Here is an 18,463-nt window from a genome sequence, read left to right on the forward strand (position 1 = left end):
AGTGAGTATAAGCGATATGGAAGATGAGATGAGATGATTCCATACGGGAAATAAAATCCTGCTGTTTGACCCATCCATTCATTCACACTGTAGTGTGTACAGTGGGCTGCAGCGTCTAAGTGGGGCCACGCCCGTGGAGCAATTTGGGTTTTAGGTTGTTGATCTCAGCCATGGACGGGTAAGGGTTTGAGGGGTTTTCTCAGTTTGAGAACCAGTGAGTTAAACTCTCAAAGGACATCACCGACAGAACTCTTTAAAGATAAATAATAAAAACAAGTTGCCATGCATTTTTTTCTTTCAGTTTATTCTTTCTTTCATTATACTTTTATAATTGAGTGATCTGTACAATGAATTTCCAGACATAAATGAGCTGTAAAGTGAGTTGTGTTTTTTATGCTGATTTTGGAAACACAATTCCTCTGCTCAGTAAAAGTATGTAGATCATGATTTGACCTAAAAAATGAATTTAAAAAAAAAACACAACATTTAATATAACACATTTCAGAAATTAAAAAATAAATAAATAAAAACTTCAATCAGTGAAAGAAATGAATGTGCAAGAACCTCCAGAATACCTACATGAATTGTCACGACTGACCGTGGAGCTGTGGTGGAAATCTGGGGTAAGGTTTGACTCAGACTCATCATAAGTAACCTGCAACAAGCGCTCTAAGGAGATATTGTGCAAGAGAGTTAATACCTGGATACGCATAGACTTTTTTTTCTTTGATAACCTGACAGACCCCACGCCACTGTTTTTATTATGTTTTTACATCATTATAACAGTCTGTCGTGAATTTTATTTTTTATTGGTTCATTTATTTTTTTAGTTACATTTATGTTATTTAAATCAATATTCTATTCAACTTGCACCTCACAAAATGATTTAAAAATAAAAAAGCCCCATTTTGGGGCAAAGTTTGTATTTTTTAAACACCAGTTCAGGCACAGTATCGGCCTCAGATAAAACCTTCACGATACTCATCCATACCTAAAATGTCAGAAATCAACCTTAAAGAATAATAGTTTGGCCTAACTTCCATCCACTAACATGGAGGGGTGGAGCTTATGACCTATACTGCAGCCAGTCACCAGGGGGAGCTCTACGTGCTTCTGCCTCCATATTTAAACAGTCAATGATCTTTACCAACTCTCTTTGATTTTAGTTTGGGTGTGACCAGATTCAGTGAATTTCCTAAATGATAAAATGGTTTCTCCAGGACAGCACACTTTTCCTCTGATGTTTGCAGACCTTTGTTCAGACAATCATGGATCTTCTTCCATGAGTCCATCTCAGAGCTCCAAAGTTCAGCTCTGGCTCTGATGAATTGTGAGACTTCAGACTTGGCGCCTTTGGTCAGACTGACACTGTCTTTACATATGAAGAATATATCCATGCCAAGGAAGAGAGCATTCGCACCGATGAAGAGAGCTCTGTCTAAGGCCACCAGCTTAACAGCAGAGGCAGCGTCAACAATAGAATCAACAGCCTTTCCAATACTAGGAACGTTTAAAACAATCTTGACTGCTGGTAAGGCCCCATCTAATGTACTTGCTTCTAGACTTGGGATTGGTTGCGTGGTTGCCTCCTCGAGACAATCTTGGAGACACTTCACATCTTCCATGAAGCTCTGATAGACATCATCAGCTTTATTTTGTTGTTTATAATTAACTGCACCTTCTGTGGCGGTGGTGACAATACTGTTGACTCCACTGGTGACTCCCAACGCCAGACCAGAAATAATCAAAGCTGAAGACACTCCTGCTGTGACAGGTATTAATGCAAACCCAACAATGGACAGCACACCTGCAACTGCCCCCACTGAGCTGCCTGTCACACTGGAGATCTTTGACCCTTTTTTTATTTTGTCCAGCTGAACAGCAGCTTCCTCCAGCTTCTCTAGAAACTGCAGCATCCTGGGCTGTCGCTCGTTGAACTCATGGATGAAATCAGAACAAGACACGTCCTGGAACAAGAAGACTGTGCGGAAGTTCTGGTCTTCTCTGTTGAAGAAAAGAATAATGTTTTGTTTTGTACAGATGTGGGACAAAAGCCATCATTTAACTTTAGCTATTGAAAGTAAAGATCTTTGCAATCAATCAGAAGTTATGGTTCTGTTCCGTTATGAAAAATTTGCGAGGTTTAGCTATAAAATATATTGTATATAATGGTTTAGTAAGGTTATCTAAAAGTGGTAGTCAAAACTATCAAGTCCAGTGTTTTGTAGACCCATCCACCCACACTGTTACTTTTAAATCTTACAACAGAATCAATTCAGCACAATAATGGCACATTCTGTGAATAAAAATAAAAGTCCTACTGAAATCTTGATAAAGGCAATCATGCCATTGATATCATAGCCTCATAGCCTCCCTCTTCTCCATTGCTGTTAATGTCTGAGGGGGTCATAATGTTTTGGCTGACCATGCCAGGCTTCTCTGTGCGTGTAGGTTAAGTTGTGCGACAGGGGCCAGGTGCTGCTGTCTTTAACCAGGGCAGGTCAGATACAAAAACATTACCCTAGGTTATAGGGTAGATATAACAACTGCTTATATCTCGGCAACAACAGGTCATATGGGCAAAATGAACACGTGAGCGTCAGTCCACGGGTCCACTTCAATTTAATGCTTTTTCCACACACGTACAGAGAAAACTGTGGCCGAGGTGACGAAAGAAAGAAGAGCATCTGCTTTGATTTGTGCAACTATGTTTTTATATAGTTTTTATTTCTGTAGTTCAAAAAATGTGGCCACCAGACAACTTTGAAAACCTTTTTTTCATTAAAAACTGCGAACTCCCCTTGCTAAAGTTGGAGTTAGAGTGCGGCCAGAGACTCCCATGTTAAACAATATCGAAACGCCATTTTGTGGAAAAGAAAGCCACATTTGTCGTGTCTCGTACAAAATTTCAATAATTTTTCGACTCCAAAGTATGGCCAAGTAATCTTTCAGCAAAGCAAGTGAGTAGATTTCTGAATATTTGGACTTCTCTATTCCTTTCAATGGTAAAAAAACTCTAGGTTTACTGTTGTTTATTCCCATCGGGTTCAATCAATTGCTTAGAAAAGTTAAAGCACACCATTCCTGATTGAGACGCATGTTCTGATATAATATTGTCCATATCGCTTTGAAATTCTGGGAGGAGTAACACGGCAAAGTTCCTAGGAACAAGGCGGAAGAATAATAGTAAACATAGAGTGATTACAACATGGGAGGCACCCATTGCAATTCCTTAGAACTAGGCCGTGGGGCAGAATAGAGATTCAGCTAATACAAATATGACCAACAATGAAAACTTACCTGATTTCACGAAGATGGTTAATGTGATGCAGCATCCTCTGAATCTCTTCTTCAGACAAATCCACATTCATGTCTATCACAGGTTTGTTGGTCAGCTTCAGGCCAAATACCTTCAAGCATCTGTGAAAGACACATTTCTAAGAGATGTTCCTGTTTCCTTTTCTTTCTTTCTTTTCTTTTTTTCTTTGCAAGATTACATTAAAGTTAACTAATGGTTTACCTTTTCTCCAACTCCTCACAGATCTCCTGGGTGGTCTGCACGTATTTGTCCAGCTGATATATCAACACTTCAACATTCTGAAGTTTGGGAGTGAAGAAGTCTTTGGCATCTCTTTTAAACTCTAGCAGACGAGGGCAGACTCGTCTCGCAGCAGTGATGACAACCTGAACATGTCTGAAGTCTTCAGGGAGGCGTAACACCTGGTTCTCCATGAAGATGTGTGGTGAGGTGACAGCCAGCCTCTCCACTGCATCCAGGAAGCCATCAAGCTTCTCCAGACCTTTCAGGGTGTTCTTCAACACTCCACCCAGCTCCTGTCTCAACTCTTCACACCTGTCTGCAAACACATGCCTCAAGTTGCTCTTCATATATTTCTGAAAGGCCTTGCCTTTGTCTTCTGACTCTCTAACATGACTGAATTTCAGTTCGTCAGCCCTGTCTTTGATGCCCTTTATGATGTTGACCTCCTCGTCCCTCCAGTCCTTCCATATAGAGAACCCCTCACAGAATCCTCTCACTATGTTGATGTAGATGAGGGCGTGCGTCATGTAGCGACACAAGGCTTCCTCTAGTTCAGTCCTGCAACGCAAAACAAATGCCTGTAGAAGAATGTGTGTGTGATTGTCAATTTTGGCAAACTGAACAGTGGTAAACTCCAGAGAGCTCCTTGATGAAACTATGGCAAAGCATCAATACTGCAGCGGTAGGACACAGTCTTTCAAGCAGAGCTTCAGAAATTCTCAGTAAAATCCCACACATAGAATGGGGTTTCACCTTCACCTGTATTAATGAAATAAAAACTGAAAACTGATTGGAGTTCCAAGGTCGACTCCAAGGTTCCAGGGGTCGACAACCCGCGGTTCCGGAGCCACATGTGGCCCTTTGGGTCATCTGCTGCGGCTCTCCGTGGCAAACGGGGTGGAGCAAGGATCCTGATTAAAGTCGTTAATTTTTTCACGCTAACTGCCTCAGAAAAGCAGTAACTACTCACTCAATAGTAAACAAGCAAGGTCTACGCAACAACTGAATGACATTGAATGCCACACCACTCACACTCATGTTTGTAAGGTCAACCAAAAACACTGAACTCCCACAATGCATTGCAGCACATATACTCCTTGTTATCGAGTATTTAATTCAAATGTATTTTATTTTACTTCGCTAGTGTTTTAAATATAATTCTAAATTTGAATTTATGATGATCTTGTAAGATTAAAATAAAATGTGTTTAATTTTTTGTCGCTCAAAATATATGTCACAACTGCCAATGTGCGTCACCCGACGGCAGGTCCTGCCCGCTATTTATTGAACTTTCAACCACAGGTAAGCCAACCATGGATAAATCCCTGTTATGTATGGATAAATACAATACAACAATACAATTTCATTTCATAAATGTAACACACTATAGCTTACATGGGTCAAGCTTAGAGGTAAAAGCGATATATGCAGTGTTATCTTCATTTTAGATGTCAAAGGGGATTTGTGGCTCCCAGTGTTTTCTTTTCTGCGGGAAACGGGTCCAAACGGCTCTTTGACTGTTACTAAACTCTTGCCAGCACACAGGTAGCTTTGGTTTCCCTTTCTGCTCATCAGTAGGTTGAGACGCACCCATTTCTGCCAATGTTCTGTTTATAGTTAAACCTAGATCTTGCTTACAGTGTCACTACAGTTGGAAATAGCCCATGTACTGTGTACACTCATATTACCAGCTGACCCCCAACGGTGGAACAGCTGGAGAACCTCAGGGCCACAGAGACTGTTGATACTCTAAAAAAGAGGCTCAAGACTCATCTTTTTAATCAGGCTTGAACAAGTTTCTTCTTAATTCTATTTTATCATATTTGATTTTTATTTATATCACTAGCGTTTCACATGGCTGTTTTACATTATTTTAAAATCCAAGTGTTTATTTATTTGCTTTTATAATATATTTTTTATTGGATAAAGGGTGTTTTAATTTATTTATTTATTACCATATATTACATTTATAGTCTTTTAGTTCATAGACCCATTGTCTGACACTGCCAGCTCTGCCCTCATTAAGAGCTTTTGCCACTGCAAGAAGTAAATGTGAGAATTTGTGTCCAACCTAACAAGATGACATTTTTATAAAAAAAGAAAAAAAAAAAAAAAAATCAACACACAAGTGTTGGACAAAAAGTCTCACTGGTCAAGAATCACTGGCTGTGAAGTGTAGAAGTAAATACCACCTGAATGATGATGATTATCAAGGTGAATGGTTACACAACGTGCACAAAGACCAATAAGAACACAATACTTTATACTTTTCTCATTGCAGTAACACACATTCAAACCTTACCTTGATGGAGACATCATGCCCTCCCTTTGTGCAGTCTTTATCTCTTCACTGAGGTTTCACCTTCACTGTATTAATAAAAACTGAAACCTGGTTGGAACTCGACTCACTTATAAAGAAATAACTAAACCCCTCCTTCGTAGGGAACTTACTGGCACACAGGTAGGTTTGGTTTCTCTTTCTGCTCATCAGTAGGTTGGGACGCACCCATTTCTGCCAATATTCTGTTAATCATTAAACCGGATCTTGTTTACAGTGTTGGCACACAGCTGTTAAAGGTGGAACAGCCTCCAGTGTTGCCTGCAGGTATATGACTGCAAGTGAATGATGTTGGTGGTGGTAGGCAGAGGTGGGTCGTAACAAGCTCTTTTACTCCGTTACATTTACTTGAGTATGTTTTTAAATTTTACTTTTTACTTTAACTTGAGTAGATTTGTGAAGAAGAAACTGTTCTCTTACTCCTCCACATTAGGCCGTGATGAGCTCGTTACTTTCCCCCTCATACGCCTCATTTTAATGTTTTATTTTGACTGAGACAGACAAGGCTCTAACATGTGACTGTGTTTCACCAATCAAACGTGGCCGTACAGTCTCGTCACGTGACCATGCTCAATCTCAGTGGCTTTACAATTCACAGTGGTAGCAAATAAAAAAGAGAAACGGATGAAAAACGGCAAGATCAGTGGTTGGCAATGCAGACACAGACGAGGAGGGACGCTATTAGCCTCATATTAAAAGCATGTTTGCCTTAAAAAAAGTGCAGCAGCTACATTATGTGGTGTCTTCTGTGTCTACCTGAACAAACTGACATTTCAGCTTTCAAAAACGTGCAGAGCCTGGTGAAAAAGTACAAAGTTTTGGAAATATGTGTTACTTGTATTTAATTTATTTATTATTATTTTATTGATTTTATTTTTTATTGATTGTTTTTAATTTAAGCTATTTTGTAATTAATTAATGAATTTTAATTCATTTTTTTGATTGGATGTACTCTAATTTGCCTAAAGATGATCATTTTGTATTTTCGTCTGTCTGATTGAATGCTTGTGTTAACAAATAAATCAGACATTACTCAACAGTTACTCGGTACTTGTGTCATTTTTTACTCTTTCGCAAGTTATTATTTGGATGACTACTTTTTACTTTTACTTGAGTACAATTTTTGGCAACTCTACCCACCTGTAGGCGCAAACTGGCAGCCACGTTTTCATTCATCACCAGAGTGTGACTGTGAGCGAATGAATAATGCATACAATACAATTGTAGGCGCTTTGAGCATCTGGAAGAAAAAAAAACACAATATAAATCCAATGCATTATTATTATGAGGTGTTAAAACACATCTCCTCTACATAAATGTTTAATTTATGTTTGATACAAGACTGATGGAATACTGGAATAAATAAAGGAATAAATACTAAAAGTTGATCTATTTTGCCACTTGCATGCACTGTAGTTAGTTAACCAGATGTTTACACTTTGTTTTTTCATGTTTATTTTCTCTCGTGCCATGCACCCCTCTCAAATGAGCCTGTAAAATATTTTATAGTCCAATCACCTCATCAGTCATGGAGCTGTGTTTACCTTCTCCTCAGCCTCCGTGTTCATACATCACCGCTAAAAGGTTCAAATTATAAATACTCAGAAATAGTGAAAATAAATTAGTCTTAACGTTATTGAGTATTATCATTATAGAATTAGCAAGCTATGCCATAATAACGTAGTAGTAACAGAGGTAAAAGTTCCCATAACTTTCTCAATTTTTGTTCACTGGGTAAACGCCCAGTGAAACATGTGACCAGCTCAGAGCCAATCAGCACAGAGAGACAGATCAGACGCTCTGTTCCCTGGTTGGACAGACTCTCTCTGATATAATATACAGCTCTGGTTTCACAGTAGTTTGGGTTTAGTGGATGTGTTTGAGTGGGTGAGGAAGGGAAAGGTTATTGTTATTATTTTGTGCTTAGTGTCAGTTTCAGTCACACTGGTTTTTGAACAGACAGAGAATGAATGAATGAATGAATGAATGAATGAATGAAACAGTTTTTGTCAGTCACACATCACTACCATCAAAAACAGCCGTTTATCCAGAACTGCAAAGGCATTATTCATTATTTTACGTTTTGAGACTTAAATTTCAGTCATCACTGAGCTTATTCCATGTGCTGAAACACATTGGTATTTTACATTAGTTCATTTCAAAATATACATTTTTACATTTCAAAAATATACATTTCAAACATCATTAATAACCATCTTAAATTATAGTCTGACAAATCACTGAAGAATACAAACCAGAAGACTGTTATTCCGTAAAAAATATTTCCATTGTTTTCAAGAACACGATATGTAAGAATTTTAATGCACACAGTTTGTTTATTATTCTAGTTGCTCTGTTTGTGAAGTTTAATTCTTTGGTCCACATGTTTGTTTTATAGTAGTTTGTGTTAAAGTAGACGGCTCTCACACTGAGCCTACAGTCGAGGAGGGAGAAGGTTTATTTTCAGCTCCCAGACGTCTTTTTAACACCTTTGAGGTTTTTTTTAATTGGTCCCCAGGGTGCAGCCAGCACCACCCCACCTCCCCCACCTCCCCCACCTGGTCACCGGCAGCCAATCAGACGCCGGCCCTCACCTGTCCTCTGACTCCACCGGGCCTCTTGTTTACAGGTGAGCGTCCTGGATGTCCCCCGGCACAGAAGAGACGTGGGTGGGTGGAGGACGAGGTGGAGCTGAGATCTGAGACACTGGTCCAAAAAAACCTGAAGACGGGAGGCAGCAGACACACCTGGAGGGACGGGAGAAGAGAAGTTCAGACCTTCTTCTACTTCTTCTTCTTCTTCTTCTTCTGTCTGTCACGCAGAGGAAAAACCATCCAGACAGGTAAGCTCTCCTCCTCCTCCTCCTCCTTCTCCTTCTCCTCCTCCTCCTCCTCCTCTCAGATGGATGAATGTTTCCATTGTGTAGTTTTTAGTTCACGAATTCTTCCAGTTTGATTCAGATGATAAGAACTAAGTATTTTTATTGACATGAGTTTCATCGTGCTGTTCGTTAGTTGGCCTTAAATTCAAACCTTCCGTGGTCTCTTCAGTGAAACTCCACAAAAAGATTAAATGTGGCTTTAAATTGGAAACATCAGGAAAGGAACATCAAGTCCTTTAAACTTGATTATTAAAGATTTACTACAAAACAAAATTGTTAATTCACTTTATGATTTTATTTTAACTAAATTAAATTCCCAAACCAACTCTCTAAATGTCCTTTAACGATGAGATTAAAAATCCAAAACTAGAATAATTGTTTCAGATTGAGTGTGAAAAATCCTTCTCGTCTTTTAACTATTAGTTGCCGTCTGAAAATAATAATGAACAAATGCACTAATTTACACTTAATATGACCAGATTTGTATTTAGTGGTGCAGGTATAAGGGCAATAATAAAGACTATAATAATCAACATAATAAAGACTTTAGAGTGGAAAAAAAGTTAAATACAAAATGAATAAATGAAAAAATATTGTTAATGACAAAGATGAAATAAGACCACAGTTCATGAATATTAATAATATAAATATCTCATGTAACACCTCAGAGCTAGAGACACGTCCTAGAGTAGAGGAGCTAAAGTGTGACTGGAGAGACGTTTAATACGTGGACCTGGACCTCCCTCTGTTTATTAATAGAAACTTTAACGAGGCCGGTGATTACAGAGAGGGACGTTAATTAACCCCTCTGTCCTCTCAGGACAATCATGATGTCGCCACATGACCGAGCCCTCGAGGACCTGTTGTTGTACGGTGGCGACCTTGGTGACGAGGCGGAGGAGGGGGCGGAGCCAGGCGGGGGCATGGGGGGGGCAGAGGACGGTCCTGGAGCCGAGAGTGTGAGTATTAAAATATTAAATGATTACATTCAGTGATATCACCTTTAACTGGAGCACAGTGTGTGTCTTTGTGGTTGTTTTGTCGTGTTGGAGTAGTTTTGTGTGTCGTGTGTGTTTTTCTATTTGTTTGTGGTTGTTTTGTGTGTCTTCGAGGTTGTTTGATGGTTGTTGTGTGTCTTTGTAATAGGTTTGTGTGTCCTCGAAGGAGGTTTCTTCCCGTGTGTCTTTGTGGTTTTGTGATTATTTTGTCTCTTTGTGATAGCTTTATGTCTCTTTTTGTATGTTGTATGTTTTTGTGTAGTTGTCTTTGTGGAAACTTGTGGTGTCCTGTGTATCTTAAAGGTAGTTTTGTGTATCTTTATGGTTGTTTTGTGTGTCCTGCGTGTCTTTATGATTGTTTTGTGGTTGTTTCGTCCCTTTGAGGTAGTTTTGAGTCTCATTGTGTGTGTTTTGAATTTCTCTGTACTGGCATTATGTGTCTCATACTTGTTGCCAGTGGAAATTGAAGCAGTGTTCCTCTGTGTCAGGCTCCAACACCTGTGTCCATCCAGGAGCCAATGATGTGCGCTGGTTGTGGTGAGCAGGTGTGCGACCGTTTCTTCCTGTTGGCTGCAGGGAGGTTGTGGCACAGCTCCTGCCTCCGTTGTAGCCAGTGTCAGTGTGAGCTGCAGACGCACCCGTCGCTCTTCTGGAGAGACGGACGCATCTACTGCCAGCAGGACTACTGCAGGTCAACATCACCCCGCCCCCTAACCCCGCCCCCTAACTCTAACTCCACCCCTTGCCCTGACTACTGCAGGTCAACATCACCCCGCCCCCTAACCCCTAACCCTAAATCTAACCCCTAACCCTGACTACTGCAGGTCAACATCACCCCAACCCCTAACCCCGCCCCCTAACACTGACTCCTCCCCTAACCTTAACACCTAACCCTGACTACTGCAAGTCAACAGTACCCCAACTCTAACCAAACCCCCATCCCTAACCCTAGGTCACCATCATTCACCACCCACCCGCAACCCTCTCCCCTAAGCCAAACCCTGGGTCACCATCACCTGTCCCCTAACCCTAGGTCACCAGCACTCATCACCCACCCCAATTAACCTAATTCTAGGTGACCATCACCCATCACCCCTCCCCACATCCCTAGCCCTAACCCCTAACCCTAACCCTAACCCTAGGTCACCATCACTCATCACATATCCCCTGACCCGACCTTTTGACATCCTGACCCCTGTGTGGCTTCTCTTCCTGCTCAGGATGTTCGGAGGGGGTCAGTGTGCTCGCTGCTTCCAGCCAATCCCAGCGTCCGCTCTGGTCATGAGGTCCGGTGAGCTGACCTTCCACCCTCACTGCTTCTCCTGCCAGGTCAGATCAAGAACTTCTAGCTATTTGCTACCAAACGTCTTATTAGCCCCCGAGTGGGTCCAGGAACCATATCTGGTAACTTCATGTCATTGTTCCTCTCAGTCCTCTCAGGAGCATGTGGTTTTCATTCAGCCAATCAGAGAAGATCCAGTCTCAGGTCTAATCAGATATGGGAAATTCATTCATCTGGATTTTGTACATGAAAATGAACAAAAATAGAAGAATTTCACCAGAGTAAAACAGATTTCTGTCTCCAGGGTTGATGTTTACGTTTCACTGAGATCCCTATAGAGGCTCAAATAAAACACACACATTTCCTTTGTGGTGTTTTTCAGGAGTGTGATGTGAAACTGCTGCCAGGGAGTCTGTACTTCCTCCAGGGCCAGACGGTCTACTGCCAGTCCCATTATCACAGTGATGGGGGGGTCCCTCTGCCCCTGGACCCTCAACCCAAATCAGACCTGAAGGAAGGTGAGTGGTTTCTACAGAAACAATAAACTCAGACAAAATAAAACTTTATTTAAACTTTTCGTTTTCTCCTTGTTTTCTCTGAATAAGTGATTGTTGTGTCTGTTTGTAGTTGTTTTCTGTTTCTTCTCTATCTTTGTGGTTGATGTGTGGTTATTTTGTGCATCTTTGTAGTTGTTTTGTGGTGGTTTAACGTGTCGTTTTGGTTGTTTTGTGCAACTTTGTGGTTGTTATGTCTCTTTTATGTGTCCTGTGTGTCTTTGTGGTTGTTTTGTAGTTGTTTTGTGGTTACTTTGTGCGTCTTTGTGGTTGTTCCATGGTGGTTTTGCATGTCTTTTTGGTTGTTTTGTCTCTTTGTAGTTGTTTTAAGTGTCCTGTGTTTCCTTGTGATTGTTTTTGGGCTGTTTTGTGTGTTTTCGTGTTTTTTTGTGCACCTTTGTGGTTGTCTTGTGGGAGTGTTCTGTGACTTTGTGCTCAATTTGTCTCTTTGTAGTAGTTTTATGTGTCCTGTGTGTCTTTGTGGTTGTTTTGTGTGTACTTGTGGTTGTTTTGTGGTTCTTTTGTGTGTCTGTGCAGTGAGGTAAACACTGGTAAATTATTGATTCATTTGCATTTCTTCTTGAAACATTTTAAATTAAAATTTGTGTCTCACTGTTGTCGTTTCTGTCTCTTTCCTATAGTTTTGTGGTTATTGGTTTTTCTCTAAGTGTGGATCTGACTGGGTGAAGATTCAGACCTGATTTAAAACTGGTTGCGTCACGTTGTTGTGGCAAAACCAAAACCAGAGCTCAAACAGGCTAAAAGAGACTCAAAGTCTGAATGCCCACAGGTCAGAGCCAGGCCTCAGGTGAAGGGGAGGAGTCAGTGAGCAGTCCAGAGCCACGACTGGATGACAGGGGGGCGAGTGGGCGGAGCCGGAGGCGGACCAAGCGAATCAGGACGTGTTTTCGCAGCGAACAGCTCAGAGCGCTGGAGTCGTACTTCGCCCAGAAGCACAACCCTGATGGCAAAGACTGGACCTGCCTGGCTCACAAGACCGGCCTCCCCAAGAGAGTCCTGCAGGTACTCAGAACCCTTTAACCCTCTGTAGAGCTCTCTAACTCTAAACCCACAAACACTTGAGTTTAATCAAAGGACAAAAGAAAACTTACTTTCATGAACTTGTTAATTTTCGTGAAGAAAATCCAGATGAATAAATTTCCTATCTGTGTGTATTTAGAGCATTAGAACAGATCTCTGTGATTGTTTTGTGGTTGTTTTGTGTGATTGGAGGGAGAGGGAGGACACTGGATAAACTTCTCTCCATTATGAACAATCCATCCCATCCACTACACCAAACATTAGAGGGACAGAGGAGCTCATTCTCCAGCAGACTGATTCATAGTGAACGCTGCTTTTATACCAAACTCTATCCAGCTGGAGAACAGTTCATCTTTTTGTAACAACTGAGCCACTATGACCAATTAATTTCCCTTCTGGATCATTAAAGCCTGTCTAGGTCTGAGTCTATTAATAATCTGCTGTGATGACCTGTCCTAGGAACATTGGTGCCTGAAGTTTGTTGTTGGATTGTGTTATTGAATGTGTACTGTTTCTGTCTCTCTGCATTTTTGTGTTGTTTTTCTATAAAAACAAATTGCCCGCCCGGGGGGATAATAATAAAGGTACTAAGACTAAGACATGGCTGTGTGTTGCTGTGTGCTCGGATGTCTGGGCCTTCATGACGAATCATTTCTCCCTCAGGTGTGGTTTCAAAACGCTCGGGCCAAACTCAGGCGTTCCCTGAACTCTGACGAATCCCAAGTCAACTCGCCCTCCGGTCCCTCCAGACCCGTAGCCATGACGACCAGCTCCCCACCTCCCTCCTGCTCTCCTCCGGACCAATCGCAGCCCTTCCCCACCAGCACCATCGACCACCTCCAGCTCTCCCTCCTCACCTCTCCGCTCAGTGAGCCGCCAGCGAGTCCAGGCGCCAGTCACCCGACACACCAGGTGCTGCAAAGCCCCGCCTTCTACCTGGACTACGACTCCCAGAGTGCACCTGGGTGCATCTCCTCGCTGGAGGCCTTTGGAGAGTTTGGAGAGGCAGGAGGAGGAGAAGCAGAGCGACAAGTTGATCCTGACACGTTCAGACCTCGTTACTGTTGATGGAACAAATGAGCAGATCCTCATTAGTAGACAGTAGTTGAACTAATAATCCTTAATAATTCAGATAGCGGTGACAATATTAAACAGACATGGTGATGGAAACACGAAGGAGACATGTATCATAGAGACGTGACTGTGTTTCATTTAAACTTTAATAAACCCACCTTTCCTGCACATTTTCCTTCTTCTACTACTTTCCAGAGTTGGATATGAGGTTACATTAGACAGATAAATAGGGGGTAGCATAAACAAGAATGATTCATTCTTGGAACTACACTTAACTGAATGTTAAATACTAATCCGCTCTACGGTCCACAGTTTAAAAATATAGTAAAAAATCAGGAGGTAATAACATCATGTAGTGGAAAACTACATGATGTTATTACCTCCTAAAACTATCTAAGAACTACTAAAGTTCTTAGATGAGATTTCAGAACTAGTAAAGAACTTTGATGGGATTTCAAAGCTAATAAAATATAAATAAAATATCTAAGATGAGACTTCAGAACTAGTAAAGTACTTGGACGAGACTCGTTACTGACTGTGATGAAGGCTGCATCAATATCAGACTTGATTCTCCTTCAAATGTTGGATTCTTACTCCTCATCTTTAGCCACAGGGCTAGTTGAAGCTAGCTAGTTTTGGTTGCTAATGCCAAAAGAGATCAAATGCTAATGGCTCTTATCCAATCATGGAACAGGATCAATGTCTGATATTCAAATAACATCTTCTCACATCAAATAACATCTTAGTCTTGTTAACATTTCTTCACTGTTTTTATTATCAGATATTAATTTTAACTTGTCAGCATCTGGGTTTAGTCACAGAGGAAATGTTATTTGTAATATGAAAAGGTTTCGTCATCGTAGCGTTAGGGTTAACCATTCACCAACGACGTTAACTCTGCTGCACAGTCCTAAATAATTTATCTTTTATGTTCTAAACGTGTTAGAAAAGTGTTTAACTGCATTTATTGAGTTTAGCAAAGACGTTTCGTCGGAGTAGCTTCTTCAAGGGGAAGTTTCAGGTTTAAACTGGAAACTAAAAAAACATTAGAATTTAATTTCCATTAACATCTAGATACTGACCAGGAACATATTCTCTAAACTCAACGAGTCCAGTTTTTTAGATATAAACCATGAGCTGGATGACAGAGAACCTTCACCAACAATAATAAACATGAAAGTCAACAGTTTTCACCCAATAAACCTTTTCAAAGATGTTTTACTTCCTGTTACCACCACCGTGGAACAGCCTGAAGCCTCTGTTCTTCTTTTAGCTTTACGTGCTAGACTTCCTGGTATCCCTCAAACTATTTATCTCTGGCCCTGTGCTAATTAAAATCCATTTGCAGTTTTGACGTTTGGATTTGTCACCGAGATGATTCCTGAGAAAGCAGACGACTGGCTCAATGACATTCTTTCAGGTGTGTCTGGCTTTTCCCAGCGCGACGACCTTCATAACGAGCGTAACGATTCAAGAAACCTCTCTATCCTCAGAAACATCTTAATGAATCGGCTGCTTCCTCTTCCTCTGTGCGCTGCCTCCCCAATCAAGCGGCGATAATTGATGCCTCCGCGGGCCTCGGCGCTCAAGTGGTTCGACGTTTCTCAGCTGAAAGAATGAAGGTTACGGAGGTCGACGCAAGTCTTCACATGCGTCACAGGGATGGGGCACCGATGGGGGGCGGAGGGCCGGCGGGCAGTTTTTAAAAAGGTCAGGGTCGACCAATGTCAGAGAAGACACAGCAAGACACAGCACAAGGTAAGAAAAGAGAGACTGGGGATCAGCGGGAATGTTCTTGTTCTTTGTTTGTTTGTTTTTTTACAGAATATTTGAGTCGTATTCACATCTTAATAAAGGAGCCAAAAACTGGTGACCAAAGGTCTAAATAATTACTACAAGGGTAAAGGGTAAAAAGTACATTTGCTCGACTACTGAAGTGTATTTTTATTAATTTACTGGTGCTTCCTTCAGAAAATCCAATAAATAAAAGAAGTGGGATGAACCAGCGACAAGAAAACATTCAGAAAAGTTACTTCAGTTCATGTAATCGAGCAAATGTTCAGCAAAAATCAGTTTGACTCATTATTCTCAGTTAAATGTTTTGACTCGTGGGATGTTTTTTTTTCCACCTCAGCTTTGATTCAAGGTTCACACACAGAAAGGCGTTTTCCTGGTTTCATGCTGAGGAGTTGTTCTATATCAGTATTGTTGCAGATGTTTTCAGTCCTGATGAAGTGTGATCTGAATGCGTGATCTTAAATGTCTTCGTGAATGACTGGTGATTGGACCAACACAGCAAAAAACTGTGAAAACAGACTGAGGATTTGTATTTTTATAGTTTGGTTTTTTATTTACTGAGGGTATCAGTAGGATTTATTTACTACAGTGTAATCACTAGTTTTACTTTGCGTCCTTTTTTATTGGCTATTCTCCAGCACTACATATATTTTATGGTTTAAATGTGTTTTTTTTTTCTTTTTTTCCATCATCTCGTTTGTTTGCACGATTTCCATTTCATTGAATGTTAACCCTCTGAATCCCAAGTCATTTTTGGCTGTTTTTTAATCTCTTCGTGGTCTCGTTTTTCTGTGCTCTGTGAAGTCTGTAGATTCAGGACACACTGCGCCACAGGCTGGTGTTACTCAGTTATGTCTCCATGGAGTGTAACAAATTTTAAAAGATGTAAATCATTAGAGAAAAAAAAAAAAGAATTTCTCTGATTTGTCTTTTGTAAAAATTCTAAAAATTTAAGCAAAACAATTGTTTTCTGCAGCAGCTTCTGTTTTATTCAAAATTATGTTTTTCAGCAAAGCCAAGACTAAAATGTTGATAATTGTGCATTTACTTAAAATTAAATTTAATTATTATTATTATTATTATTATTATTATTATTATTATTATTATTATTATTATTATTATTATTATTGTGAGTAGAACATCTACCATGGTTTCATCCACAGACACTGAGGTCAATGTTTGGGTGAAATACTCATATAATCACATCATTACTGAAGAAAACATGAGCTCATTCTTTAAAATATGGCTTTTCATTGGAGTAAATTAGCAGACGATAATGTATTGTTCCTTTATTGTGGTTTTTGCTTTAAATAAATGTATAAAATTATCATCGTTTATTTCTTCTCTGGTGAATGGATTATGCATCAAATGCCTGAAAACCTGAATTTTATATTTTAAAGACACAAAAACAAAAAATCTACAAATTAACAAAGTGTAAAATGAGTTCTTATGTGAACATTAACAAATTATGAGTCGTTATTGTGATTATTTGCTTTAGAATTTAGTCAGAATTACATAGTTTTAAGTCTTCATCTCATTTATTAAATTATTTATCCAGAAATCTTCTTTTCTTAAAGCTGAAGCTCTTGTTGGTTCAAGTAAAAATCTGTAAAAAAAAAAAAATCTTCTTATTAACATCAGCTGGCCGTCACCTCTCACAGTATTAAATAATATTAGTCTGATTCGTTTTTTGATGCATTTATTATTTTATTATTATTTCTTATTCTTTGGTGTTCGACAGTTTAACAGTACAGACATTTACAGTATGAGATGTGTAACATTACTTAGAAAATATAAGAGAGATAAAGTAAAATAACAAAATACCGTATGGGAAAAATTGTCAGAATCTTATTTAATTTCTTTGCTGTAGCGTGAGTTAAATAAAACCGGCTCATCCTCCTCGTAAATGCTCGTTTCTGTTTCCAGATGAGACTTTCTCTCCGGTATCTCGGTGCCTCACAGCTCGTCCTCCTCCCCCTCGTCCTCCTTTGCCCCGTCACATCGTACCCCCTCTATCCCGCCGGCCTCCCGCCCACGGTGGACTGGCCCCAGCTGGAATCTGCCCTGCACCACCTCCAGGCCGCTCTGGAGGACCAGATCCGGCCTGAAGTCTGGCCCGAGTGGCCCGTTGACCCCCGGCCAGCCCTGCCACGGCCAGGGGAGGAGGACGGGGAGGAGGACGGGGCGGAGGACGGGTCCTGGGAAGAAGAGGCCCTGCAGAGGGCTCAGAGAGGAGACCTGATGGCCCGGCCGCTATCTCCCTTCCCGGGGGGTCACTCCCTGGAGAGCATGCACTACCAGGAGGGAGGAGAAGGGGGGGAGGAGGGGAGGAACGAGGCTCTGACCTCCATCGCAGGAGGACTCCAAGCCGTCAGCCGCGAGAAAGGAGGATTCGGCTTCCGCTTCGGCAGGAAAAGATGGACAGACCAGGGGTGGAGGGATGGAGGCATGGAGGGAGGAGAGGGGCCGCAGAGGAGGACGAGCAGAAGCGTGGAGGGAGGGGTTTCAGAGGAGGCTGAGGGGAGGAAATGAAAGTGAAACTGCCAGGAGGTGATTCTGTGAAAGGCTGCGAAGCACACGGATGCCGGCGGCCATCTTTGCTGTTTTCTAAAACAGCAACAACAACAAAGATGGCCGCCGGCACCAGGCGACACAGGCGAATTAAAGGAAAGGTGGATGTCTAAAAGAGAAAATAAACCAGATCAGCACATGATTTCAGTTTAACAAAAAAATAAATAAATAAATAAAAATAAAAAATAAAATAAATAAATAAAGTGAATGTCAGGATATTAATTCTTCTGCACGACAGCAGCAAACAGATGTTTTTGTCTCCTGTGTTTACCTCAGAGGAAGCAGAGATTTATTTTTCAGTAACTGAATGTACAGAAAATGTCTGAAAACACATGTACATACATGGAGTAAAAAACTGGAAGAAAACCTTTGTGAATGTGTTTGTC

General features: G+C 40.8%; 3 protein-coding genes across 3 annotated transcripts; 2 read left to right on the forward strand and 1 right to left on the reverse strand.

Moving 5' to 3' along the window:
* Positions 1 to 301: 301 nt before the first annotated feature.
* On the reverse strand, positions 302 to 5,976 carry LOC125020240. The gene is made up of 4 exons (XM_047605578.1): positions 5,844 to 5,976; positions 3,521 to 4,099; positions 3,301 to 3,420; positions 302 to 2,004 (listed from the first exon to the last, which is right to left on the reverse strand). Exons 1-4 carry the CDS (start codon positions 5,858 to 5,860, stop codon positions 1,134 to 1,136), a joined length of 1,587 nt encoding a protein of 528 aa, XP_047461534.1. The 5' UTR covers positions 5,861 to 5,976; the 3' UTR covers positions 302 to 1,133.
* Positions 5,977 to 8,605: 2,629 nt separating this feature from the next.
* LOC125020243 (LIM/homeobox protein Lhx9-like) lies at positions 8,606 to 13,862 on the forward strand. Its single transcript, XM_047605581.1, has 7 exons — positions 8,606 to 8,721; positions 9,581 to 9,719; positions 10,247 to 10,449; positions 10,979 to 11,087; positions 11,423 to 11,558; positions 12,385 to 12,617; positions 13,299 to 13,862. The coding sequence occupies exons 2-7, from the start codon at positions 9,588 to 9,590 to the stop codon at positions 13,701 to 13,703; spliced, it is 1,218 nt and encodes a 405-aa protein (XP_047461537.1). The 5' UTR covers positions 8,606 to 8,721; positions 9,581 to 9,587; the 3' UTR covers positions 13,704 to 13,862.
* Positions 13,863 to 15,396: 1,534 nt separating this feature from the next.
* On the forward strand, positions 15,397 to 18,276 carry LOC125019942 (pyroglutamylated RFamide peptide). Its single transcript, XM_047605095.1, has 2 exons — positions 15,397 to 15,467; positions 17,433 to 18,276. Exon 2 carries the CDS (start codon positions 17,433 to 17,435, stop codon positions 18,036 to 18,038), a length of 606 nt encoding a protein of 201 aa, XP_047461051.1. The 5' UTR covers positions 15,397 to 15,467; the 3' UTR covers positions 18,039 to 18,276.
* The last annotated feature ends 187 nt before the right edge of the window (positions 18,277 to 18,463 follow it).

The sequence above is a fragment of the Mugil cephalus genome, chromosome 14 (genome assembly GCF_022458985.1).
Source record: "Mugil cephalus isolate CIBA_MC_2020 chromosome 14, CIBA_Mcephalus_1.1, whole genome shotgun sequence".
Lineage (NCBI taxonomy): Eukaryota > Metazoa > Chordata > Actinopteri > Mugiliformes > Mugilidae > Mugil > Mugil cephalus.

Excerpts from the sequence above, each read along its gene's own strand:
- LOC125020240 (XM_047605578.1), bottom strand. Across the intron at positions 3,421-3,520 it reads TGTGAGGAGTTGGAGAAAAG|ATGCTTGAAGGTATTTGGCC; the intron begins GTAAACCATTAG and ends TGTCTTTCACAG. Across the intron at positions 2,005-3,300 it reads AACCATCTTCGTGAAATCAG|AGAAGACCAGAACTTCCGCA; the intron begins GTAAGTTTTCAT and ends TTTCTTCAACAG.
- LOC125020243 (XM_047605581.1), top strand. The coding sequence starts at position 9,588 with ATGATGTCGCCACATGACCGAGCCCTCGAGGACCTGTTGTTGTACGGT. Across the intron at positions 11,559-12,384 it reads CAAATCAGACCTGAAGGAAG|GTCAGAGCCAGGCCTCAGGT; the intron begins GTGAGTGGTTTC and ends GAATGCCCACAG. Across the intron at positions 12,618-13,298 it reads TCCCCAAGAGAGTCCTGCAG|GTGTGGTTTCAAAACGCTCG; the intron begins GTACTCAGAACC and ends TTTCTCCCTCAG.
- LOC125019942 (XM_047605095.1), top strand. The coding sequence starts at position 17,433 with ATGAGACTTTCTCTCCGGTATCTCGGTGCCTCACAGCTCGTCCTCCTC.